Below are 27,938 nucleotides of genomic sequence, written 5' to 3'. Positions count from 1 at the left end.
ATACACCTACGACAGACTTAAATCGAGTGAAGTAAATGTATCTATATCTACACTACCACTTGTCCATGCAAAATGACTCATACCAGAGAAAGTAGAATTTTAAAAATTTGAAGACGCTTAAACAAATGGCATACATTATTAGAGAACAATAAAAGATGCTACGATAGTTCTAGTAGTGAAATAAGAAGGGGCCTTTCATTGATATATGGAAAGACTTAAGCACAAATAACTGTCGTTTTTAGTGTCATAATCAACTCAAAGAACGGTCAACATGCAAAAGGAAACATGAAAGTGCAATAGAAAGAGCACTTACGAGGAGGAGCAGGCAATTCTTTTGAACTCAGCAAAACAATCGAGAGCCTTCTGAAATTCACTTTCCTCCAATGCTATTGTGAACCGACAGTATCCAGGAATTCCTGTCCATGAGCTGCTGTTAATGCACAAACCAGTGGCCTTAAGAATGGCTTCTCTGATATTTGAATCGTCGAGCTTTGCTTCATAATCAACCGCGTTCTTCAGTCTGATTGTCTTGTTCATATAAAGAGATGGCTTGGCCACCATGGAGACACCAGCATGGGGCTCCAGCACATCCCATCCAGAGTTCTCAAGTGCCTGTACCAGTGGGGGTGAGAAAATAGTGTTAGAAACTTAACGAGGCAACAATGAGAGCTTTTATTCAGCACCCAAACAAGCCCAAGGAGCACACACGCACCAAAATCTTTCAACCAAACTATTTTGATTATGTTTGCTTCAATCAATTATCTCGAATAAAATTATGCAACAAGTTACTTTTTTGTTATAGTACTCAGTAGTTTGCAGGAGAAGACAAAGTGAGCTCGCTCACGCATTCATTCATTCTAATATTGCAAACCAAACCCGCATAAAAAGCGTACAATTAGTCCATGGAAACCATATAACAGAAATGCATAATCCTACTGAATTCTGAGATAAGTTTAAACGGAAATTGACATAATGACTAATATATAAAAATTAAAAAGGCATACGTGACATTTTTTTACAAAACCATTCAAGTAAATTGACGTGATAGTTAATGTGTAAGAATAAACTATGCAAATGATTTCAACGTTGAGATGAAATGAATGGCAACATCGATATTAGCCGAAAATTTACGATTACCTCTTTCAGACGCTTGGATCTAGTTCTCAGGTCCATAATCTGTCTGGTTACAGCATCCCACATGTCTCCTGATTTCTGCTCTCTTAGTCCTAGCAACTTCTTTATAGCATATTTCACTGTGCTATGAGGTCTAGTTAACCCTGAGAAGCTATGGAACAAGTCAATCAAAGGCGGTTGGTTCAAAACCAGAAAACCAAATTTGAGGGCACCCGTTAGCGTCATCGGTGACAATCCTCCAAGCAGGCATACAGAAAATGATGGACTGCTAGATGGGCAAAGCCTCGATAAAACTCTTTCCAGATTCCAGCCACCCCAACCCTCATAATCAAATTCCAATCCTGAAAATGAAGTATCAATGATAACCCTAGCCCCAAATTTAGCACAAGTAGTTAACAAATTCTCTATTTCTTTCTGGTCATAAAGCAGACCAGTTGGGTTAATTGTTGGTCCAGATATGTACACCCATGGGTTCTTCACATTATTGAGTACTTGATTAAGTGCATCCTCTGTTAGCTTGAATCTATCGCCAGATTTGGTAGGTATATTTACGATTTTTGCCTTCAAAAACTTGGCACTGTAAACATAGTTTCCATTAGTCCCAACTGGAAAACACAGTGTTCCACCTTCTTGGATGCAACAGAGAACCATCTTATTAAACAATGTCAATGCGCTGTCAGCATATGTAAAGTCTGTGTTGTTTTCAGTAGGGAATCCATAATTGCTTTTGACAAATTGCTTGATGCTAGTGGTGACATCTATTTCTGACTCTGACATGTTCTGTCTTGAAAAGCTTTCAAAGATAGCAGCTTTGACTGGAATTGGTGTAGGCAAGAAGTTCTGATCAACATCCATGTGAATCAGGGACGAATTCTCAGTCTGGTTAATCGACAACTCAGCATTATTGATTACTGAGATGGCAGAACTGGAAAACCCAATTATGTCTGTTGAACTTGCACTTCTGTCACATTCTCTCTAAGGACATGAACGATGAATCAATTAAATGTAAAGCAAACAATAAAAGTTTTTAAATTGAAGTAAACGAGAGAAAAGAGAAAAAGAACATCAGTGTTTAACAGTTATGCGTTCTCCTATGTCAAATAGCCAATATGTGGCGGATTGATGCCTTTCATTTTCCAACTTGGATGTGACATGCAGCATGGGAAGCAAACATACAAAATTCCTGCTGTCATACTCGAACGTTTTTTTAAGAGATGTCTGCCAAATTTTAAATGCAAGCGTATCCCAAGACACAATACACAACCCACACAACATATTGCACAGGAACATGGATGACTTTGTGCTGTAATGCAGAAAAGCTAGTTAAACTTAAAAATTACTTGGTAAAGCAGATTGATATAATTTTCTGTGTTGTTAGACCTGCATCACACGACGAAGATATTCACTAGGAAAAGAAAAAAAATGTTTATATACCTGTGCAGGTAGATGACGGTCTGCTAGCTGAAAAGCAAGTAGCTCATGAAAAAGACAGCCATAATAATATTGATTTATGGGCGCGGTGTTCCCTTCTAACAATTCGACAGTCTTGGACAAGGCCTTAAAAATGGCTTCTTCTTCAGAAATAACAAAAGCCACTTCTAAATCCTTGTATACCTGGAAAGTGTTTTGACTACTCATTAAGCAGATAAGTACATGACAAAGTAATATGATTACTTTTCTCAAGATATCATATCAAGCAGCTCTCCGATTTGATTGCATTTACATAAAAAAAAAGTAAGCCCCTCTCGTGATAACTTGATTGAAAGAAACAACTGATACCTGCAAGTTAAGAAATGAAGTACCTGATTTTTCACCAGGCCGCACACAATAGCTGCATGAGAAGGAAGAGACTTTGCTGCTAGATACTTTAGGACTCCATTGGAACTTGGAAGACTGGATAGTTCAAAATGGTCAGATATATCTAAGAAAAGACGGGAACCTATTTCTCTCGTAACATCCAAAAGGTGCACAAAAGCTGAGCTAGTAACAGCTTCAAAATGAGCCATCCCAGTCACCACCACTTGAGGTTTCAGCATCTTTATCAATTCGATCATTAAATCCGACTGGCTTGGGGCCTCAATAACAGTAATTACATCATCTGCTGCACGATCAATTCCTGTCTGCAAAGCATGAATACAAATTATCCCAGGCCTATCGCATTGCTAACTCATGCTCTTTGAGTTTTAATAAATATATATTGAGAACTGAACCTAAAAAACAAATTGATTATATTTAAGAAAAAAGAGATTGAAGTGCATAATTGTGTATGAAGATGCACTTACCTCAATATTGAGCGAAGTTAACCATTGCCTCGGGAGGTGCCGGGTTAGATGCTCATCCACAATGGCAAGTCGAGGGGAGAACAAGCGAAGAGCATTCTCAATTGCCACAGCCCTTGAAGGAAAGACCACAACATTCTTTACAAGAAATGGCAACAGACTAGTCAGAGAAGCAATTTTGTGTACGCACCCTCATAACCAAACAAACATTATGTAGCAGTTATCTAGATGGAAAAACTATGTATTTATATGTGTTAAGCACAAATAAGGAGATACATGGTGTTTGTACGCATCTCTTGATGAGCAGAACTACAAATTAGAAGATTAAAATAGAGTTGAACACATATATCTAGATGTAATAGCAACATGAGAAAACGTAAAGAAGAAGACGTGCAACACAAAGGTTGAGTAACATAATTGCAGTTTGAAGGGTGGTGTCATCCGCTCAACACTTCTATGCTGTCAATACTTGGTAATTTCAAGTATCACACATTATAAAGACCATTGCCTAAGAAAGCATTGTTCACCATCTATTCCTTACCTTAAATAACCAAAAGAAGACAAATGCTTATAGATTTTACATCGGCTCTTTGATTCCCTAATCTGATTTCAGTTATATGGTACGGGAAGAACACAGAAATATGAAATCCAATTCATTAGACTCTTTAGTATATCATATGTTTGAACAATGCAAGTGTGTGGTTAAGGGAAAAAAAAAGAGAACAAAAAACTAGGTTAAATTATAAATCTGTCCATGTGGATTAGAGAAAGTTAAAATTTAGTCTCTAAGATTTAAAGTTAGATTTCATTCTTATGGTTTGATAAAACCTCATAAATAGTCTCTCTGCAGCTTGATAAAATCCTCATGAACTATTTATGAGGATTTTATCAGATCGTAGAGATTATTTCAAACCTTTAAATTATAAGGACTAAACTCAAGCTTTCTTCAAACCATAGGGACCAAATTTATAATTTTTACCAAAAAAGTACATATAAACTCAGAATAAAACTCAACATTTTATCTGATTTTTCATAAATGACCGGTATCTCTAACCGTTGTTTAATAGGCATGCATTAGTCTAATAAGTCAATTTATTTTATTACATAATGATCAAATTTTGTAAGATACTTTTACTTCTAAGAGAATTAATGCAAAATATCAAACAAGATAGTCTTCAAGCTTAAAACTACTATATTTGGCTATTTATTTATTTACTACTATTATTGCATAAGAATACTCAATAATATTGATATATGGAGATGACTCAAGAAGTAATCATGATAATTCCATCGCTCATAAGAATAAATGATAATATAAGTTAGAACTTCAAAAGTGGATAATTAGTAGGTCATCTTACTCCAGCAGTGAGCGGTACTTTGTGGTATGTTTTCATAAACCCAGCAATAAGGTTTCGAAAACGCAAGCTCCCAGCGGGGGGCTCATATGGAAAAGATGCACTTTCTTTCAATATGCTGGCAAGATAAGCTAGGAATGGAATCTTCTCATCAGCAACGGAATCATCTTGAAATGATAAATCTAATGAACTGCTGATTTCTTGGAATCCACTCTTAAGAAAATCAAATATTGTCTTAACCTGTCGGTCCATTAAGATTTTATATTTAATATTCGTTCCATATCCTCAGATATTCTATTTTAAAAACCAGGTCAGTGTACTGAACCTGGTTTGGCTGACGGAGTTGGCAGCTATAAACTGATAGTGCATGAGAGATGCGACCACCAGCCTCCCCATAAGCCCATGCTGTTCGAGCACAAATAGGCTGATCCCCTGCAAGTCCCATAAAAAACTCAAAGCGATGTGGACTATTTTTCTCAATTTCAACCAAGGCAGAGATGTCAGTGTCGGCAGCCTGTAAATACAATGTGTGAACATAAACTCTATATGAATAGATAAATTTATCTCATTTGAAAAAAGATTTACTTGCCTGAAGAATTTTTGTCTGCCAAAGCCTGGTAATGCGGAAGCCACGTCGTTCAAATAAGCGCTTGCAAACACCTTGTCCAGGACGACCTCCCATATTGAAGATCATAATCCCCATCGGTTTGATAACACTTATTCCTTCCTCTACTGCCCTTGCGATCAGACCTAATCCAAACTGATCTTCAACAAAACCCTGCATTACAAGATAGTACAAGTGAGAAACAATAGACCCTATCGAACAATGTTCATCATCCAAAGAAACTTAACACATCAACGTGACAGGATGATAAATGTAACTAGAATATGGATGGAACAAGATTATATGAAAATGCAAGGATGTGAGTAAATAATGGTGATTAAATGAGCAAATATGGTTCCCATTGGCCCCGTTCCAATTAAAGCAGGGTTCCAAATGATAATGAAAACGGAAATCATGGAATGCAAGTTATTCTTGAGGATTTTGGAATGATGAAGAATGGTTACTGTACAACAGGATAAACGTGTTGAATTTAAGCCATAAAGATCCAAAAGTTCTTCCATTCTTCCTTAACAAATCACCACTATTATGTTTTAGTTCTGGGAAACAAAAAAAAAAAGGTAGAAATGAGAATAAGTTTTCTTTATTAAAACAAATAACCTTTTAGATTCTTGTCTAGAGCTTTGTTAGATATCCAAACACAAAAATTATATGAAAACACCAAAGATAACAATATTGCAATATTTAGAGAAATTACAATATAACAAGAATTTGAGGTACTTGCACCCTCCCTTTTGAGACCTCTACCAAACCTTAATTCACTCGCCACAAAGTAATGCCTCCATTAATCACTTCCCACTCTCTATTTATAACCACTCTCGCAAACTAGTTTCCTGACTAATTACTAATATTCCCTTATAATATCCCTAATCGCATTCATAGGCAGAAAATAAATATGTGATGCTGCACTTGAGGTCTAATCTTTTCATAAGATGACTACGAACTATGTCAACTAAGACTAGATTATCTTTTTTCTTAATTACCTGAAGTGCACAATAGTTACTCAACGAGTACAAAAATTCCTCACTTGCATTTTCTGTAATCATCTTGGACATAGCATCTGGATTTGGGTTAAGAATCTGCAAGAGGCAACCAATTGTGAGTTCCACAATTTATTTTAATACTATTTTTACAGTACCATTGTTTTTTTTTTTTTTTTTTTTTTTGTAGGAAACATACACCATTAATTGATATACTGGAATGAGATACAAAGAAGTTTCTATAACTTAATAATTACAAAAGCCATCTCCATTGGGTCCAAATTATAGTTTATAGTTCCATGATCAATCCTGTAAATTTCCACTAAATTTTAAATTTGAACAACACTAGCATCACTTTAAGTTAGATAAAGAGGTTGTACCTGAGGAATGCATCCAACAATTCGCTCAAGTTGGATGTCATTGTCTCTACAATAGGCCAGCAGATCAGATTCGTAGAACTCTACTCTATCCAAAAGGGTTTTCTTCTCACCATCCAAAATGGGCTGACCCTTCTCATCCAATGCATTTAAATATAGATTAATCCAAGAAATCTTTACTGCTCGCGGGTTGATATCAAGGCCATAGACCTACAAAAGTTAACTCGAGACATGAATTTCAAATACCAAAATTTTGTATCAACCACACCACGTTGATGTATGAATCTCGGCAGGAAGCAGTGGCTTGTTGCTACAAATGTGTACTCTTTTCTTGTCATCGTACGGACAGGAAAGCATACAAGGAAACGAAATGTTCAAACAGAAAATTTTACCCTTCCCCTTAGAAGTGGTAAACAATGGAAAGAAGACAAACCTTCAAAGGTAACCATTTCTCAGCAATGGCGATGGATATCCACCCATTTCCACAACCAAGTTCCGCCACCGTTCGATCTTTAAAGATGGAGTCTGGATGTCTATTCAATCCCTCAAAAAAAGTAAATGACCAGTCTTCTGGGACAAAAATGCTAGGGATTACCATTGACGTCAATTTCTTCCTCCCCCGGTAACCTGAGGCTTCCCATAAAACGGTTTAAAGGCATATTTTTTTCAAACTAATGTGGCAAGACGAAACAAAAAATGCAGGCAATTGGAACTATAAACTTGGAAGGAATAAAACCAGCCACCATCTCGAATATTGACTAAAAGATATCCATATGCTCATTGCGCTGATAATTATATTGAGAAGAATATATGATCAAACTCCTAAAAAATGAGGTACAGGAATAGGTACGGTGACAAACAATGAAAAAAACGACTGATTTCAGAAATTTAATAACGAACTGCCGCAGACCGATCACGTTAGCCACTGTTTATGTAATGACTAAGTATGCTAGCGGGAACAAGCGGAGTATGTTTTGACCATTCAGTAGCAACAGGGATGGAGAATTCAAACCGTTGCCATATAAACTTGGCAGATGCTATCATAGTTCGGGAATAATTTGCATGTCATTAGACTTCGGTGCTTGGTTGCATCCGAAGTAGGCAAACCCGCAGTTCAAATGATAAATAAAATGAAACATAGAAGAAATCTTCGAATTGAATCTGTAGCGTACTGCTTCTTATCCAGAACATTAAAATAATAATAATAATAAGTAAAATTATCACAATCTCTTAGAACTAGGAATATTCTATAATAATCGAGATTGTAAGAAGGAGAAAAAAAAAAAAAAGAAACAGAAATCTTCTTCAGCAGGCACAATTCATATACTCGACTACTTAATTCATCCACGGCAGCAAAAACAAACGCACTAGCGTCCCGATTCTCACATTGCCATCAGTTTCAATGAAAACACGAACACATGCAATCACAGACCAAACCATAAAGAAAACAGCGTTCCAAATGCAACTACACGCAAACATTAGTCCAAAACAACAAAAAAGACTACGAGTCAGTGGAGGACCTTCGTATTGGTCAAGAAAGATATCCTCGATCCGGAAATGGTAGGTGGAGAAGCACCGGTCACAATCATCCTTAGTAGCAAAACGCCTCTGAACATCGGCAAGGAAAACACGAGCTCGGACTCTGGTAGCGGGATCCTCAAGCCGGTCGAGAACGGAACGGAGCGCGGCGTAGGCAACATCACCGGACTGCTGACAACGGCTTAAGAAATCATCAACGGAGTCCAACACCGACGCCATTGGATTGAGGAAGAAGCAGAGAATCGGAGAGAGAGAGAAGCAGACTATGGGAGAGACAATGAAAGGGAACAAATAATAACGGAGAAACGGGGCTGTTTGTTATTGTTCCCGGGTCATCATCAATCTTGTAGAGATCCTTCGCCTTGGACTCAGTTTTTTTTTTTTTTTTAAATAAAAAATAAAAATAAAATATTTTAATTAAATTATGAAAATATTTTTTCTCTTTTTAATAAATTATTATCCTAAACTTTTAATTTCATCAAATTTCATCTAAATTTAAATAATTAATACAATATCAACCTTCAATTTTACAAATATTACAATTTTATCCTCAAATAAAATAACAATAAGAGCTAAATTTTATTAAATGACTTAAATTTATATAAAATTTAATATTATTCGAATTTGTGAATTTATGATTTTTTTTTATTGAAATTAGTAATTGAATTAGAAAAAATAAAATAAATGGTAACTTTGAACTAATTATAATGAAATTTAATACATAAAAAAATAAGTAAAAGTGAACTTTTTAATTTTTAATTTTTAATTTTTTTAAATTCCACTCAATCTCTTTTTTCCTCTTCTGGATTTTAATTTTTTAATTTTTTTTTATTATTTTCACTCTCACATGGCCTATGGGCTTATTTTATTTTATTTATCCCACTTGTGCAAAATTTAATATTTAATTTTAGTGTTGTAAAAGAAAATATTTAATAATAATACTTTGGATAAATTATGGATTTCAATTATGACTTATGAGTGTAACTGGTCCCTGCTTTGAGTTTTATTTATATTTAATTTTTCATTAATATTAAAAAAATAAAAAAAATTAAATTAAAAAAAAAATTCAAAATTCCTATTATTAATACATTCATATAATTAAATTTCATGGATAATATTTTTTTAAACAAAATTAGCCTATGAAAGTTATTTAGATTTATATATATATATATATATATATTTTATATATATCATTTAATTAGTCCATGTGTGAAAATAATAACATTCATGTGTGAAAATAATAACATTTATGAATAAGCATGTGGCACGATATGAGTTTGGTATTGGTATAATGTTAGATTGATGTTATTATTATTTAAGCAAGTATTTGCCACTGGGTTTCATATGATGTGACGTTGATATTATTATTATTGATAACAACGTGACGCTGAAATCTAGTTTGATTATTAATTTTAATAACTAAAATAGATAAAATGGAGTAAACTAACGTGTAGAAAACAAAAAATGTCGATTGATTAAAAACGATTACATTAGTTTGGTCATGCTTAAAAATATGGCGAACGAGGGTGACTAAAAAATTGAGTTGACTTCAGTTAGTTGACTTAATGATATAAGAGTCCAATAAAGCTTAATCCGACGAGTATCTTTACTTATTGGGTCCTATTCGATTAAATAGTCAAACCCGTCAAAGTTGAAAGATTCAACTTCTTACGAGTCAATATTCAATACTGGTGAATTATAACAATAATTTCAACTAAACTAAAGGTTTAAATGAATAATTTTCAAAATATATTTTTAACAAATTTAAAAGATAATAATTTAAATAATTTTCAATAATTTAAGTAAATAATTTTCAAGAAATTGTTGGCGTGCAAGTTTTGTGGTTGACTTTATTTTGTGAGATTCTACATCGGTTAGAGAAGAGAACTAAACATTTAGTGTGAAAATCTCTACTCGAGAAGACGTTTTAAAACCTTGAACAGAGGTCCAAGAAAAGCTTAAAGAGGATAATATCTTAAGCAATGTGCCAACGAAGACCTTGCCTCCATTTGTACAAGGGTGTAGGGCTGTTACAATTTTTATTTATTTTTTAATTTTATTTTTTTTTCCAAAATACGACAATTGTGCATATCATCAAAACTCTAAATTAATAAAAATACTCATAAAGTCCTCACTTTCTGTAAATTTTTTCTTTTTTAATTTCAAAAATTTTAACAATATGTTTAAACTTAAAAAAAATTAAAATACATTTCAACTTTAATTTAAAATATTCGAATCTAAAAAATACTCTTAAATTATATATATAAAAAAAAAATTCTCACTAATACTCTTAAACTCTTTTTAAAACTTCAAAATATCTTTAATTTAAAAAAAATTAAATAATTACTATTATTATTAATATAGACAGAACTGCTATATAGACATAACTATGAGTATCACATTTTAAAAATACTTATGAACTCATAAAATAACGTTAATAATCTCAAATTGTAAAAAAAAAAAATTAAATTTTTTTTTACTGTTTACTCTTCTTAAAATTAAAAAGAAATATAATTTATGAAGGGTAGATTGACAGTAAATTTCTTTTATAAAAATTAAAAATATTAATAATATTTTAGAATTTCATGAATATTTTTAAAAAAATAGCTATTTTTTTTTTTACCTTTTTTAACCTTTTTTAAATCTAATAAATAAAGCACTTTTAAAAGTCTTATATATTTTAAACAATTACCGTTTTAAACATCAAACCCAGAATTAATTTAATTTTCTCTCCATATTTATCTCTTTTTAAAAAAATTATTATCAGAAAAATATTTTTTTAATCTCATTATTATTATTATTATCATATACATAATTTATAACAAATTATTTAAATTAATAATTAAATTATTTTTACTTCATATATACTATTAATATTAAGTTATATATATTATTAATATGAATATTAATAGATTATATATTTTTTATATTTTATAACGAGGTTTACGGATATATAGACCAACCCATCTAATTAATTTGTCAAATAAGTCAAACAATTAAATTAAATTAAATTAAATTAAATTAAATTAAATTAAATGGTCTTTAAAAAAAATAAACAAAAGGTCTCTTAAAATAATTATATCACCACCTACCCACCGGCCTTTGTTTACGTCGGCCTATCATAGTGGAAATTATTTAAATGCCCCGCTTTATTTTTATTTATTTTTTAAGAAAATAAAAAAAAAAATGTGTTCAAAATAATAATGTGATCGACCACCCAGCCGCCTTTGTTGGCTTTATTTAAATATGTCTATTTTTGGTATTTAATTAAAATATGTTTTTGGTTGGCACTATTGAAATTTTAGTGTATCTAGTGTAATAGACTTTGACGTTTCCCACATGTACGTACGGGCACGTTAAATTTTCAGCTTTGATATCTCGACTACTGTATTAAATTTTTAGAAGTGAGTGTGAGATGTAGATCACACCCGAAATCGAAATTGACGTAAAATAACAAGTTCCACGGAACCTAATCGTTTTCTCTTGTTTTGAACAGTAGTTTTGACTCTGGTGGCGATAATGTGGCAATTGATGTCAACAGTTTAGTGCATGTGACGGCAACACATCGGATGATAGAGGTGAGTGATGTTGCAAGCATGCAGTTGTATGATGGTGCGTGGAGTATGCTGTGTCGCAACCATATTAAGAAGAGAAGAGGTTGTAACTCGTACGTGCAAACAAAACTAAGGCGGTGACATAGAAGTGGTCCAATCGACCACATGAGGGCCGAGACAAGACAGGTGTCATGATGCGACTAGAGATGTCCATGGGGACGGGGAGGTCTTCCCCATCTCAATCCTGCCACCTATTTCATTCCTATCCCTGCAAAATTTTCCATTTATCTTTGCGGGGATCGAGTTCCCTGCAGGTAATCTTTATTAAAAAATGGAGAAAAAGTGTTCCCCAATCCCTCCCCCATTCCCCGTCTAAACGGGGAATCCCCTCTTGGGGTAAAATGGACATTTCTAGAAGTGATCGAGGAGAACGGTATATCATCTAACACATCAAAAAAGGATGCACATTGAAGTCGAGATGAGGTATTAGCAAGATAGAGGCAATAAATAGACAATAAGGTCAAAAGATAGAGGCAACAACCTTTACGGTATGAGTTGAGTAGTCCAAATTAGTTGGATTATCGAGTCGTATGAACACTCCTAATGCTGACCTCTAAGGCTCAAATCAAAAGGCTATCTAAACATGGTTAAAAACGCTTATGAACATGTATTTGATCAAGAAATCAAATATTCAAATTCTTCGACCCAACTACCGAACAAAAATTTTAACTCACGAGTTTTAATATAATATAATGGATGAATCTATAATTTATCAAATATTATTATATAATATACTTTTATTAAACCATGAGAGGTTAGTAAACTTTCAGTTAAAGCAAACAAACTAAAATATTAAATATAGACATGCGCACGTTATGCAAATATAATACCATCAAGGACCCACAAAATAAAATTTTAAAATATGCTAGTGATTATGTAAGCAAAATGCATCTTTTTCCCCTTTTCTTTTCCTTATTAACATTATTTATGACGTGGGCCATGTAAAATATTGTATTTTATATTAAGATTTTAATTTAAATAATAATATAATACCTAAAGCATTTTAAAAATTAATTTATCGGATGAAAAAAAACTTGTTATTTTTTTTTAATTAAAATTTGGGATAAAAGTGGTTTAAATTTTGCTAATTATCCCTCTAATTTTAACAAAAATAATTTTACTCTAAACTTTTTTTAACCAAACTATCATTTTGTCCGGATTTATAATTAAAGTTTCATAATTAATTATTTAATTTTTTAATAATAATTTTGATGATTTTAATTATAATTTATCATTCAAGATTATTAATATAGTTTTGAAAAAATATATGTGGTTGAGAGTGAATGTATAAAAATTGATAAATTAAAAATTTTAATTAATTAATTTATATCATTAAAATATATTATAATGGTAAATTTATAAGGTACTAAAAATAACATTGATAACATTAGAATGATTTAAATGAAAAAGAATTTGATGCATTAAATTAAAATTTAATATATATTAAATATAAAAGAGAAAAATATATTTAATTTATTGAATTTGATATATTAAATATTAAAAAATTAATATATATTAGATACATTAAATAAAAATATATATTTAAAATTTAATAGATTGGATAGATTTAAATAAAACATTATATTTAAATATTCAAATATATTATATTCTATGTTCGCATTTAATTTTTTTTTCGAACCTGTTTGAACTAAATTTATAATTATTAATAGTACATTAAAACTAGAGATAACAATCCTAATATATTAAATTATTCTATTATTATAAATTAATATAAATAAACATGGTTGTATTTACTTAAATTAATATAGAGTCAATACAACTATGTTTATTTGTAACGACCCGGGAAAGAAAGAAAGAAAAAAAAAAAAAAAAAAAGAAGAAAAAGAAACTCAGTCGCCGGAAAACCCGCGAGTTTTCCGGCGACCGCCGAGTTTCGCGGAACCCACGCGAAACAACGGCCACAGCACGCCCACCCTCAGCCCAGCATCTTCAGAACGCCTGCAGAGAAACAACGGCCACAGCACGCCCACCCTCAGCCCAGCATCTTCAGAACGCCTGCAGAGGGAGAAAAGAGAGAAAATTTCGAGAGAGAGAGAGAGTTCGGACAAACGTCGGCGAGTGTCCAGTTTCTCCGACGAGCCCTCAAACCACCCTTAAACCGACACCAAACGACCTGTTACTACCGTAAGAGAGATCCCTAACGAAAGCACAATAACTCAAGGTGCATTTTGTGTTATTTCGTAAGCGTCGTCGTCGGTAACCGAGGTCGGAAAGTTAGGTTTCTTAATCGATTCTTAGATCTATGGCTTTTAGGAGCTTTTAGGCCGCAAAACTCCCAAAAAGGAAAGAAGAACGACGAACAAAGAGGAAAAGGGAAGGAAGAGGACCGAAATCGGCAACGGAAAAGCCGCGGGAAGGAGAGAGAAAGCTCGCCGGAAAATCGGCCAAAGTCGGGTAAGGAAGACGAGATCCACGGATTCGGGTCAACCCGAACCCAGAACCCGGGAGAGCCAGCCCGTTCCTCCCTTGGCCTCTGCCTTCGGCCCAGCCCAACTACAGCAGCCCAAACCTCAAACCGGCCTAGAAGCTACGGTTCAGTTGAACCAACCCAGACTAGACCCACGGTCCAATTGAGCCGGCCTGCAAACCAAGCACTTGCGGCCCAGCCCAGTAAGCCGAGGCCCAACGTTTAGCCTTGGCCCAGTAGCTTCCACATCCCGCGACCCGAACCACGACCCGAACCGGACTCCGACCCGCGCTTCGACCCGACACTACCGCCCGACGTGGCTTTCTCTGCTGCTGCCACGTGTCACACAGCGGCGCGGCAGTCCTCAGCTCGGCTCGGCGCAAACGGCTCGGGCTCCCTCCGGTGACGCTCCGGCGGCTCCTCCGGCGGCTCCAGCGGCTGTTCGGCTCGGCTCACCTGTTTTCAGCCCGGTTTCCACTGTTTCGACCCTCCCGGATCTGTTTTCGGCCCCGATTAAGGTATACGAGGCCGTTTTAGAGCCGTATTTCACATTTATTAAATTATAGGTAAATTAATTGTGAAATACTAACGGAAAGTGGTGAACGGCGTGATAGGAAACAAACCCAGCGAAGTAGGAAGCAGCTCTCACGGAACGGGAGCTTACGTTTAGCTATTTAGGGAGTACTTCGGCCGAGGCCAACCAAGTAAGTGGCCTTACTATAGGATAGGCTAAATAAATTGTATGATGCTTGATGATATGTGCCAGTTTATACATATTTTGTTGAGTGGCGCTTAATATGTTTGACGCACGTTGTGGCATTATGATGAGCATGATGATTGCATGATTTTTACCTTAATATGATGATGTTTTCCATATTGAGCATGCTAGATGATGATGAGTGCCATATTGCATCATGTCGTTAGATCGACGTAGGACACAACCCTAAGAGCATGAAAATGATATTAATATAAATATTCACGATATGCGTTACCTAGAGTAACAAAGAGATGAGACTAGAGGGTTGTATCAGAAGAGACATTACGATGGATCTAGAGGGACCTCATGCATTTTGTATGTTCATAAGCATAGGGCTACTTCCCCTAGAGATGATGAGTGCGGACGCGCACCTTATGATGAGCGCGAATGCGCACAGGTGCGAAAGCACACAGATGAGGGTGTTCATGAGGCGCATGACACTATGGGGTTCCGCTGACCTCCGGACGTCGCTACAGATTAGCTTGACCAGAGGGTCCAGGGGGTGTGCGAGCGCCCTGGGGACTCACACTCGCACGTGTGAGTCGTGTGTAGGGAAGTACACATCCAATTTGTCCGAGACTGGAGGCCACCCCTAAGATGATTAGAGATAGGTCCCTATTCATGATTGCATGTGTTTGCATTAGCATGGCCCCTGTAGTGGGGTCACTTACTGAGTATTTGAAGAAATACTCAGGCCGTGTGCCATATTGTTTTTCAGGTAAAGGCAAGGCTCCCATGTACGGTTGACGGTGGCATCGTGATCAGAGACTGTGGCGCGTGCATAGGATAGTTGCATATTTAATTCCTAGTCTTGGTTAGGATAGGGCGTTTGCATTTCATTCATTTATATTAATTAATTAATTTGTAATCGGTTTATTTTATCTTTTTGAACTCCAGCACGATATTTGAAACACGTAAGTCCGGCAGTGTTTTCCAATGTTTTAATGTATTCTGAACTTTTAAATTTTTCCGCTAATAAAGATGAGCATGCTTAGATTTTTATTCTGCATTAGAGATGAGCATGAGACGTTAGTGGCGACTCTGGATATGTGGAAATTTTAGGGTCGTTACATTATTTATACGGTAACATATATTAACCTAATAAATTATTTATTTAAACTATTAATTAATATTTTATAAAATATATTAATTGATTAATGAATTAATAATACAATAAGTTAAAGTTTATCCGGTTAATAGTCTAGTAAAATTATAGGAGTGTGGTTAAAAAAATTAATTAAAAATATTATCTGATAATTTAAAATTAATCCTTTCGTAATTGTCAATTATTTAATTAATATCTTAATTAGTAATTTACCTTTTACAAATATAGAAAAATAAAGATAATTCATTATTTTAAAAGGGAAAGATAATTAATTATTTTAAAAGTTGCCATTATTTGTGTTTAGAGGTGATGATTGGTTCATTTTCTCATTTTTTTTTTCTGGTTTTCCTTTTTAACTCTTATTTAAAAATTACATTATAAAATCATGACATATTTATTTTTTAATAATTAATTGTGAATATATTTAAAAATAAATAAATTATTCTAATAATTTTACTTAATAAAACTAACCAACAAAAAAAAAAAAAAAAAAAAAAAAAAAAAAAAAAAAAAAAGTAAAATTATTGAAATATTTTTTATTTATATGAAATTCTGTGAGTGACATTTATTCTAGTGGCCGAGTAAGTTAACTATTTTTCATGTATTAAGTTCAACACTTATTTAGCCCTTTCTCGTGTATTGTTGGGAGACTAAGTGACTAAATTTATATGTCCATGACTATTACACGATTTTCGAGTTTTCAGATTTTAGACCGTGACTAAAAAGACAAAGAAGAAAGCAAATAAATAAAATATAAATAAGAAAGTCAAATTAAAATGGAATTAAAAGTTAACAATACCACAATTAAATACAAAATAAATGTAATTACAGTATAGTGGTGTTCAAAGTTATAAAAAAAAAGAAGGTTTGAGACAGTGGTGTACGTGATTGGGGTTGAGTTAGAGATTTTTTTTACCAAACCCAAAAATTTGGGTTGGTTAGATTGGTAACCCAATTCAACTCAAAAAAATTTCACAACCCAAGTTAACAATTAAAAGTTAACCATACCAAAAGTTCTGGTTGGGTTGGATTGGAGTTGTTTAATTTATTTATTTATTTATTTATTTACAATTTATAGTTATTCAGATACCATCTTAAATAAAAGATAATTAAAAGTTCACAAACAAACACAAATCAATCTATAATTATTCAAAAAAAAAAAAAAAAAATTTAATCCAGAACAACGACTAAAATTGTAACATATTAACATAGTTTAACATTGACATAAAATTAAAAACAACTAAAAATATCTTAAACTTAAAAAAAATATTATAATTGAAATAGCATCCCTAAATTTTTAGAAAAAATTTCAACTATTTTAGATGCTATAAATCAATTGAATAATAAAATTCTATATTTAAAGGAGGAGAGTAAAAATTATTCAAATGTATGTATAATCTATGAATATGGAACATTATATGCATCCGTTTCAAAATATAATTAATAAACCTACCATAAATTATATAATTAAATTAATGTAGAGATTGCGAGGTACTTCTACGACTTTCGAGCTCAGCTTTATCAAAACAAACATTAAACTTGGGTGTGAGTGTTTTAAGTGAGGACAAAGTACCATTCTAGCAAACTCATCATTAATACAAACTTCTTAGTATATTTTATATATTTATTTGGATTGGGTTAACTTGAGTGTTTTGTCCCATGAACTCGAAACCGAACCGAATCAGTTCGGGTTTAGAAAAATGAACCCAAGCTAACTCGAAAAACTAATTCAACCCAACTCAACCCAACTCAACCGTTATAGTTCGGGTTGAGTTGGTCTAGGTTGTCGGGTTGGATGTATACCCCTAATTTAAGAGAGAACTTTAATAAAATTTTATTTGATTTGAAAATTGATGAGTATAATTTTAGGAAATATTAATTAAGATTTTTTTTTTTTTTTTGAAAAAATTGAACAATAATTAAAGATAAGGGACAAAAACAAAACATAAATAAGTTACAAAGTATTTAAAAAAAAAAAAAAAAAAAAAAAAAAACAGCTAATTAGGGGGTAATTTTGTAATTGTGTTCCCTTTTAATTTTCTGTAATATGGAGAATATTCTTCCATTTTGCACGCTTGGTTTTCTCAGTCAAGCGTGGATAGAGAAAGAGAGATGGCAACTGTAAGCAATTTTCCTCGACTTAATTGCAGCTTCACATTTTCTTCTTCGTCTTCCAAGGAATTCACAAGCAAACAGCGGACAGTTCCGGCTAAAATCCGGCCATCGATTTCTCATTCCAGCCTCCATTTTGCAGGTCAGTCCAAGCTAGTTTTCGTTTGTTGCATTGTGTTTGGCTCCTAAGAAATTTGGTCATGTTTGGATTTTGAAGTGCATGTAAGTTGAGAGGAATTTTTGTTACTTGTAGTGGAAATGATCGAAGGGAGTGGACAATGCTTCCGGTTTATTGGCTATTCATTGAATGTTTTCTCTGTTTTCTGAAGCGATTTAGTAGTTTATATATTATTGTGACGATAATTTTGATGGTTTGGATATTTTCATTTCGGAATTCCTCAGGCGTTCAGTTTAATTTTAAGCGGAATGAGAAGTTTTTGAAATCGGTGATCAAATGCAGCGCTGCTGAAGTTGGGGATGTAAGTTAGACGGATTCCTGTTGCTAAATTGTACAGGGGGTGGTTTACTTTCTTACACTTGTACTATTTCTTGTTCTTGTTCTTGTTCGTTCGATGTTCTTAAATTTTCTCTTTTAACAATCTTCAGGGGCCTGAATTTGTGAAAGAGAAAAGTGTTTCTGTTGTTTTGTTGGCTGGAGGCAAGGGAAAAAGGATGGGTGTGAGTTTCTAATTATTTAATCATTTGACTACTTGTATATTCATGTGCATGCAAGAAATGTTTGGATTGTATGTGAAATTTTGCCACCACCCATTTTCTTCATTATCTTACTTCTACGCATGCTAATTTTGTTATCTTTGTGCAATTAGGCAAGCATGCCAAAGCAGTATCTTCCACTTCTAGGTCAACCAATTGCGTTGTACAGGTAAAATATAAATTAAAATGTCTTTGTTCAGTTTTTCACAGTTCCATATGGACAGTTTTAGCTTGCATATTTCTATGGATTTGAAGAAGTTAAAGCTTCCTAATGATTTGTGGTCTGTTTCTGGTCTAGGTGCAACATTTTTCTGTATGTCCGTAGCAAGGAGAGGCTTTACTTGAAATTAATCAATCCAATAACTATTTGGCCTGAGACATTCCTAATTTTTTAGAGAACATTGTGCATCCAAAAATTATCAGATAGATTCCAATCAATATATTCTTTAGACAAGCATGCCAAAAAAAAAAAAAAAAAAAGAAGAAGAAAACATATGTATCTGCCGAAGGTAAGATATAAAGAGATGTGCTTGCAGTCTAAGTAGTTGTTTGAGGCTATCAGTTTCAAATCACATGTACGATTGGTCTCAATGCTCATTTTATAGTTAATTTTGATTAGTTCTGCATTTTTTGTGAATTACCAAACGGAATACAATGATTGTGCACACCTATTTGCTGGCATGGTTAGCCTTCCACAGCTGGGCTGAATGGTGTTTGTAATCCCTGTTTCAAGCTTTACTTAGCCATACGTTTTAAAAAAAGGCAACAATCCTCTTGATAAATGCAACGCTTGCTATTTTGTCGAAGGTGTGGCTTAAAAGAATAGAAGGTTTGTCCATGATGTGAAGAAATGTTTAGAGGAGCCTAGGTTTTCCTTCATTTTTTAAATTAAGGGTTTTCCCGTCAAGGAAAATACAGAACTCACATAAACATCTCATTTGACAGTTTCTGATTTTGACCTGATTCATACTTGCATACTTGGTTTTTCTAAGGGCAGTTATCGAGTGACGCTCTCCTAAGGCTTGATAGCTAGCTTCTGCGAACCTTTAGTTTATTATGACACATCTTTTGAAGCTTATAAGCACTTAAATGGTGACTTAATGCAGCTTGTACACTTTCTCACGTATGATCGAGGTTAAAGAAATCGTTGTGGTTTGCGATCCTTCTTATCGGGATATTTTTGAAGGTTTTTTTAAAGTTTTTTTCTTTCTTTTTATCTCTCACCAAATGCCTCCACTTTGTATTCCAGCTCATGCATTAATTAATTTATTTTTTTCTTCTCTTAGATGTCAAAGAGAAGATTGATATTCAACTCAAGTTCACACTTCCAGGAAAGGAGAGACAAGATTCCGTGTACAGTGGGCTTCAGGTCAGGTGGACGCTCATAATTTTCTGTTTTGTTTTCCTGGTGGTGATGACAAACATGATTTATTAACAAAAGGAATTAGAAGGCATGGAGACTCTCGCAAAACAGCCAAAGGATGTATAAAAACACTTTCCAGTTGACAGCAAAGGAAGGAATATAATATAGTAGCAATTATATTAAAAACTGCACGTTACACTTGGATCATGCAGATTCTTGATGTTTGATGTGATATGTCATTAGATTTTCCGGGATGAATTCACTTTTTTTTATAATGTTGTGCCTCATGCTGTTTCTTTTTCTCCCATTATCTTATAGCCTTTTGCTACCATTTGTATTCACAGGCAATTGATTCGAACGCAGAGCTTGTGTGCATCCATGATTCTGCCAGACCTCTTGTATTAGCAGGAGATATTCAAAAGGTTGCTTTCTCATTCTTATTAATCACCTGGAACATGTACTTTTTTTGTTGCTTGTCATATATGTCAAAATTATAATTTAATGATAAATGATTTCGAGATTTTGGTATGGCCAGCAAAATATTAACAGAAGAATTTTTCAGGAGGAATGAAGGGTGTGGATAAAGTTTTTTGGTTTCTACTCCTTTTGGAACTTCTTTATTGAGTTCTTCCCATAAATAGTTCTTCTTGATAGGTTTAGGGAACCAAAAGGACTTCATGTGGGGTGGGGATAACCTAAAGGCCATAGGAACGAGACGACCAATGCTGGTTGCTGCATGTGAGGAATCTTACTGCAAAAAGTTCTATAATAATTTTCCTTCCATCATCGCATCCAATTCTTTATAAAAGACTGTTCGTTTTCTCAGTTTCTCAATTTAAAAAACGACTTTTTATGTTGCTGATAGAAAATGGAATGGTCTGAAGTCATTAAAAACATAATTTCTCATGTGAAGTCATTTGATTTAGTTGTATCAAATATTTGAGATGTAAACGTTAACATGAGCATGTCGGAATAAAGAAAATTTGGGATAGGCAGTGCTTGACATACATACATACATACATATACATAATTAGGAATATTGGACTTCATGTAGAAGATGTGCAAATTTGGCAAATTTTACCGTTATGTTCTATTCTGTCTGTGAGTATATCAGGACTTTTATTGCAACGCTCTCTCTGAAAACTTATGAACTTAACCTAGATTAGGCTCATTTAATGATATATTGATTCTTTGCTTCTAGGTTTTCAAAGATGCTAGGCTGAATGGGGCTGCTGTGCTTGGGGTTCCTGTTAAAGCTACAATAAAAGAGGTATATGTTGGGACTTATTCTATCATTATCATTCCCCTTTGGATGCCTTTGGTTTCTTTTATTTTCTAGAAGTTGTCTAACATAGGTATATTACATGAAAAATCAAGGGCTATGCTTTACTAATCAGCTTTACTTTCACAATAGTTGGTTTCACATTCGAAAAAGAAGAATGCATTGAATTCTCATTTCAAAGGCTTGTTTTAAAACGTTACCAAACCAACCACCATCTATTATCCTAGAAGTTAATATCTTAGGACTGAAGTTTCTTGGCAACTAAATGTAGCTGGCTCAGATGGTTATCACGTGGGATTAATTGAGGTATGTGCAAGTTGGCTTGGATACTCACAAATATTAAAAAAATAAAATCAAACCAGTAATTTCTTAAAGCCAGAGTTTGAAACCACCCTCTTCATATTTTGTTTGTTTTCATACTCGTTTGGTCATTTTAAGCCTAATAGGTCCTCCCAACCTACTCAGTTGAACTGATTTATTTGATTTTATAAGTTGCCAACTTCTCTATTGCTTTGGCTGGACTTTTACTGAACTTGGTCAGTAAAAGTATTATCCATCTGCATACCTTCTGGCTTGCTTTATGCCTGGTAGATTCTTCTGTTACCTGGTACCTCCTCTCCACCTACCTCGCTATCAATCCACGTCCTGTCAATTATCCTTGCCACTCTGTTTTGTTTTTCACTAACTCAGAGATGCCATCACCCTTTTTTTCTCTGTCTTGGTCCAGTTCAATCCGGAGGGAAAAAAATAAAAGCTCACCCTCACCTTTTTCTACCATGTCCTCACCCTCAAAACTATTTTGAATAATGCATTCATCCATGTATATTTTCTTATTTGTTCACTCCCATACTTTCTTAAATATTTTCATATTTTCTTTATTCTACCATGCCTTCACCCTCAAATCCTTCAAATTTAACGTTTTCTTTTTGTGGGATCTTAATACAAGCTTAAACACTTATGGTACTACATAGATGTCTCTCTGGCTTATCATCTATCCTGGATGGCGTTCCCTCTGCAGAAATGATGCTGAAACACAAAGCCATGTCTTTCATGATTACTCATACGCTAAAAAATTTAGGGACTTCGCTCCTATCTTTAATTGGATAGTGGTGCTTCCTGTGTACCTCAACCTTCTTCTTTCCCATACATTAATTGGACTCCCCCTTCAAAAGTCACAAAAAGATTCATTCCACACTATTTCATCATTCCTTTATCCTTTTTGACTTGAAAGAAACAACGTAATTTTTTAATGATAAAGACATACTCGATCTTTACTCTATGATGGACAATTTGAGATTTTGTTGAGAATCTTTATTTTTTGTTTCTTGGAGTAAAGATGTTCCCCCATTCAACGATTATAGTTTGAATTCTCAATTAGCCAATGGAAGGATTTTTTAAACTTGGTTCTGGGGCCTGGTTCTCCTGCCCGGCTCCCCATTTCTTTTATAATTTCATTCTATTAAGGGTCGTTAATCTTTCCTTAATTATTTGTCTTACTGCATGGGCTTATATTAGATTTTATGGGGCATATCTCAGAAGTATAGGTTGCTTCGGGACTATTGAAGATATAAGAACCTCTTAAAAGTGGTACTAAAAAAAAAACTCTTAAAAGTTATCTTTCTACACTTTCTAATTTTCTACATTTTACATTGACGAAGCCTCTTGAATTTCTAATCTTTTGTTTTATTACGCTGTCACTTCTACACTTTCTAATTTTCTACATTTTACATTGACGAAGCCTCTTGAATTTCTAATCTTTTGTTTTATTACGCTGTCACTTCTACACTTTCTAATTTTCTACATTTTACATTGACGAAGCCTCTTGAATTTCTAATCTTTTGTTTTATTACGCTGTCACTTTGTTAAAGCAATAATGTGCATTTAGATTTTTTAGTATTTTATTTTTAATGAGAGACAATTTCAGAAATTTACAAAAGAGATGTGTTATCTATGATACTTACGAAAAAAAACTTCCCAATTTACAACGAGGGAGGTATGACTATAAGAAGCAAAAATATTAGACAAAAATTTTGACTCCAAAAAAAAGAATTTTGTCACGCATATTTTTTATTCCAAAAAAAAAGTAGACTAGTTTCAGATAGGCCTATCCTGTTGCTACTCACACTGTAGTAACTATATAGATACGTCATTTACTCGTATTGCGAGTATTTCAATTGTGTTACAATTTGTTGCCGTTTCTTAACAATTCTCCAATTATTTTTCAGGCGAATGATGATCGTTATGTCCAAAGAACCTTGGACAGGAAAACTCTTTGGGAAATGCAAACTCCGCAGGTTTGCTGACTATTTGCATATATGACGTGCTATCTTTGTGGAATCTGTTAGGATTTAACACATGCAGATTAATTTAGCATTTCATCGCTTTTTACAGGTTATTGAGCCTGAGTTGCTTAGGAAAGGGTTTGAGCTTGTGAACAGGTATTTATTGATTCTTCATTTATTTTCTCGCCTTATCTATAAGGAAACACGATAGCCACACTTTCTAGTACTGGACTAGTTGAGAGACATGGTCGGAAGGAGAGCTAATAAACTATTTTGAGGGCCGCAAGACATGGTCCTCAATCCTAGGAAACTAATAAACTATTTTGAGGGCTGCAAGACATGGTCCTCAATCCTAGGAAAATTCCTAGGTCACTGGAAATAGAATTGTTCCAAGTAAAGCACACTTAACCATGAAGTTCCTATGATTGAGCCACGGAAAAGAAAGGTGCACTTTGTTGGTATAGATAGTAACTTTCCTTTCCTTTTAAGTTTTTCTTAGTCATCCTACTTAGGATCGCTTTCATTCAGATGTGGTCTCAATTCATTCATGCACCCCTCTTTTACTCGGGTGTCACATGCCCACCAGCCATGTATGTTATCTTTACCTACTCATTGCTTCTTAAGAGTGAAGACTAAACCTGCAATCTAAACTATAGTTTCTCTTTACTAAAGGAAAGCAAAAATGCTCTTTTTACTACATTTCCAAGTCTACTCTACAAAGACAACATGCATGGTTTTATACTGCCTCAAAATGAAACCCTTAACCTTACCTGAGACATGTCAAGAGTTTGTAACGTACTTTTTTACCGTAATTAGCCATTATGTAAATATAACCTAAAAATAAATAAAAAGTCTTAAAACTTAAAATACATTAATGTAACACCATAAATCTAGATTTTAATCATCTATCATAAATTTGTAACTATCTAAGTATAAATAAAGCCACATTTGAAGTTGAAGTATCTTGAAGTCCTTATTATATAAATTAGACTTGATTCTTGTTAATGTGAAATTGATTGTAACTTGAGTTCAATTTTAATAGAACTTGGCTTTAACGGGTGGTAATTTGAACAACATTTTTCATAACTTCCTTCAAGTTCATATTGTATGATTGAGATGTCTTGGTTCATATCAAGAGGACTGGTTGTAGTAATTTGAACCACATTCTTCACAACTTCCCTCGAGTTCATATCGTATAATTGAGATTTCTTGGTTCATATCAAGAAGGCTGGTTGTAACGGTCCTGGCCGATATTGTCCTCTTTGGGCTTTTCTTTTCGGGCTTCTCCTCAAGGTTTTTTAAAACCCATCTGCTAGGGAGAGGTTTCCACTCTTATAAAGGGTGTTTCGTTCTCCTCCCCAACCGATGTGGGATGGTCGTATCCTCATATTGGATTATGAAAAAGCTTATGACAAAGTGGACATGTGTTTACCTTGATTGGTGCTTGATAAAAAAAGGCTTCACTAAGTGGTGGAGAAACTGGATTTGGGGTTGCTTGTCCACTGCAAACTTCTCGGTTATGATAAATGGGAGACGAGAGGTAAAATTGAGACTAAAGGAGAGTTGAGACAAGGGGATTCTCTCTCCCTTCTTAGTTAATTCAATACTTCTGCCAGCGTAGAATCCTCGAAGACTTTTTAGTTGAAAGGAATGATATTTAAATTTCCCCCCTACAATATGCTGATGATACAATAATTTTTGTCCAAATCAGGTTATTTTTATGAAAAACTGTTGGGCCTTAATAACTTTGTTTCTCCATGCTTCTGTCTCTCTTAATCTAGCTAAGACTGCTATTATCAATGTTAATGTTGAGAACGAGGTGCTGAAATGGTATGCTAGAAGTTTTGGTTGCAAGATTGATACTTTGTCTTTCTCTTATTTGGGCTTCCCTGGGGAGCTTTAGAAAGAAGTATTTTACTAGAAGAATTGAGAAATTAGAGCAAGATTTGAAGGAAGATCCCCTAAGATTCGAGAAAGAAAGCAATAAAGATCACCTTTTGACTTTATTACATTTGGTTGTTAAGGGAACTTACCAGAAGTATCACGTTTAGAAAGGTTTATTGTTCCTATGGGAATACCTACTGACCCCAGGCAACCTTCCTCTCAAGACCTAGGCACAACCTTCCACCTAGCTAAATGAGGCGGGAGGTCCGTTTATCAACAATCATGCGAATGAAGTTGATATCTAAAGAATAGACATATTGTGTCGGTTAGGAACCACGACTCTCCACAATGGTATGATATTGTCTACTTTGAGCATGAGCTCTCTTGACTTTGCTTCTGGTTTCCCAAAAAACTTCATAGCAACAGAGATGTATTTCTTATAAACTCATGATCAACCCCTAGATTCGTTGATGTGGGTTCTCTCCCAACGATCTTCATAAGTGTCAATATTTCATTGATAAAGCTTCCTTGCTGCTATCTAATGATATATGTTTTTATGAACAAACACGCTACCGTTTTTCCATCAGGAACGGCTTGGAAGTAACAGACGACGTTTCCATTGTGGAGCACTTGAAACATCCCGTGCTCATAACTGAAGGGTCTTATACCAATATCAAGGTATTCAATAAGAATCTTATATCATACATTTAGGATCCATCCATTTGATTTGAATTTCTTATATAGAGAAAGTAAAGTTTGTTATCCAAAACTGTCCGGTAATAAAAGAGCTGCCTCTTTGCAGGTAACAACACCGGATGATTTATTACTTGCAGAGAGAATATTGAATTTGAGTTCGTGAAAGTCTTCTTGAGAGGTCTAAATAACTATTATCCTGACCTCTAAATAATCAAAATACCTTATTATTTTCTCCCCATTTCTGAAGTAGAAATGATGTAATTCAAAATTCAATTATGTCATAATGTCAATGAGCATGATGTCGGCTTCTGAAATACAAGTTCGAGCATGAATGGTTGTGTTGACGAGATAGAGGCGAAGCTAGATGGAATGAGTATCCGATAAATCTTGTTTCGATTTCTATTGTATTAAATTACATGTTTAATCTCTAAGAACTTTTGGATTTGTATCCATTTAGTTCAAAACTTTATACCTTTTATAGATTTTGAACTCTTTTAACTTTAACTAATAAATTTTTAAAATTTTAATTCGAACATTTTTTAAAACAAATTAGACAGGAACTTATTAGAAAACATCATATATATATATATATATATATATATATTTTAAATTTAAGAATGGATTAGACACTTTGTTTTCAAAAAAAAAATATTTAATAGACTTTCATGTTAAGTAGGTATTTGACATATTTGATATTTTAAAAAAAATTTACGAAACTATCAAAAATTTAAATACGTCAAAAATACCTTTTAGACATATTTAAATATTTAATAATTTTTTAAAAAAATTTAATAATTTAATTTAAATTAAATTTATAATTTATTATTAATACATATGTATGTGTGTGTGTATATATACATGCATATATATATGCAGACCTATTTTTTCTTTTTCATGGTTAAAATTTTTCTTGCTCAGTCATATTTATTACAAAATCCATTATTGTTATTGTTATTATTTTGTAAAAACATATTTGATGTTTGGCGGTTGCGACATCTCTGTCCAAATGATTGCTTCCTCAAAGTACAATAAATGCCTTGTTTTTTTTTTTTTTTTTTGTAATGCAATTTATTAAATTAAAAAAAAAAAAGCTTTAAAAACACCTTCAGAAAATGGCCTGAAAAAAAATCTAAGATGGCAGATTTGTTATTCCATAAGGACAAATTTTCTTCTGTTTCTTGTCAGTTGTGTGAAAGATTTCACATGGCTTCGGATAGAAAATAAAATAAAATAAAATAAATAAATAAAATCTACCATTTTTTCAAATAAAATAAAATATTTAGAAATTTTTGTTAAATATTTTCCCTCCAAAAGAAAGATGTTTCATTATTTTCCATTTAAAAGGTCAAATTTTTATTATAGCTCATTTTTATTTGACCTTTTTAATCGAAATTCTAGAATTACTTTTTGTTTAA

General features: G+C 33.5%; 2 protein-coding genes and 1 long non-coding RNA gene across 4 annotated transcripts; 2 read left to right on the top strand and 1 right to left on the bottom strand.

Moving 5' to 3' along the window:
• Positions 1-167: 167 nt before the first annotated feature.
• On the bottom strand, positions 168-8,615 carry LOC111810225 (methionine S-methyltransferase). The gene is made up of 12 exons (XM_023696866.2): positions 8,268-8,615; positions 7,181-7,374; positions 6,751-6,957; positions 6,374-6,469; positions 5,358-5,546; positions 5,094-5,282; positions 4,772-5,008; positions 3,417-3,551; positions 2,937-3,254; positions 2,569-2,748; positions 1,138-2,109; positions 168-612 (listed from the first exon to the last, which is right to left on the bottom strand). Exons 1-12 carry the CDS (start codon positions 8,503-8,505, stop codon positions 310-312), a joined length of 3,258 nt encoding a protein of 1,085 aa, XP_023552634.2. The 5' UTR covers positions 8,506-8,615; the 3' UTR covers positions 168-309.
• Positions 8,616-13,707: 5,092 nt separating this feature from the next.
• On the top strand, positions 13,708-16,087 carry LOC147789394 (uncharacterized). Its single transcript, XR_015411763.1, has 3 exons — positions 13,708-14,846; positions 14,943-15,032; positions 15,804-16,087. It is a non-coding gene; the product is annotated as an uncharacterized LOC147789394 (long non-coding RNA).
• A 2,174-nt stretch (positions 16,088-18,261) lies between these two features.
• Positions 18,262-27,012, top strand: ISPD (Nucleotide-diphospho-sugar transferases superfamily protein). Of its 2 annotated transcripts, XM_087117710.1 has the most exons (13): positions 18,262-18,444; positions 18,705-18,781; positions 18,909-18,980; positions 19,130-19,185; positions 20,123-20,202; positions 20,303-20,385; positions 20,724-20,801; positions 21,581-21,649; positions 23,887-23,955; positions 24,053-24,099; positions 26,415-26,505; positions 26,630-26,703; positions 26,845-27,012. In XM_087117710.1, the coding sequence occupies exons 1-12, from the start codon at positions 18,303-18,305 to the stop codon at positions 26,684-26,686; spliced, it is 921 nt and encodes a 306-aa protein (XP_086973836.1). In that variant the 5' UTR covers positions 18,262-18,302; the 3' UTR covers positions 26,687-26,703; positions 26,845-27,012. The 2 variants fall into 2 exon arrangements, with proteins under 2 accessions (XP_086973836.1, XP_023553465.2); XM_023697697.2 differs by having other exon boundaries at positions 26,630-27,012.
• The last annotated feature ends 926 nt before the right edge of the window (positions 27,013-27,938 follow it).

The sequence above is a fragment of the Cucurbita pepo genome, chromosome 14 (genome assembly GCF_057944985.1).
Source record: "Cucurbita pepo subsp. pepo isolate OVF chromosome 14, ASM5794498v1, whole genome shotgun sequence".
Classification (NCBI taxonomy): domain Eukaryota; kingdom Viridiplantae; phylum Streptophyta; class Magnoliopsida; order Cucurbitales; family Cucurbitaceae; genus Cucurbita; species Cucurbita pepo.
This window is presented reverse-complemented; position numbering and strand designations above follow the sequence as displayed.

Bases quoted from the DNA above. Each gene is read 5' to 3' on its own strand.
- LOC111810225 (XM_023696866.2), bottom strand. From the start codon at position 8,505: ATGGCGTCGGTGTTGGACTCCGTTGATGATTTCTTAAGCCGTTGTCAG. The intron at 6,958-7,180 runs GTTTGTCTTCTT...TAACTTTTGTAG, and splicing joins AGAAATGGTTACCTTTGAAG to GTCTATGGCCTTGATATCAA. The intron at 3,552-4,771 runs GTAAGATGACCT...TTTCTTGTAAAG, and splicing joins AAGTACCGCTCACTGCTGGA to AATGTTGTGGTCTTTCCTTC.
- ISPD (XM_087117710.1), top strand. From the start codon at position 18,303: ATGGCAACTGTAAGCAATTTTCCTCGACTTAATTGCAGCTTCACATTT. The intron at 20,802-21,580 runs GTTGCTTTCTCA...CTTTGCTTCTAG, and splicing joins TAGCAGGAGATATTCAAAAG to GTTTTCAAAGATGCTAGGCT. The intron at 26,506-26,629 runs GTATTCAATAAG...GCCTCTTTGCAG, and splicing joins GGTCTTATACCAATATCAAG to GTAACAACACCGGATGATTT.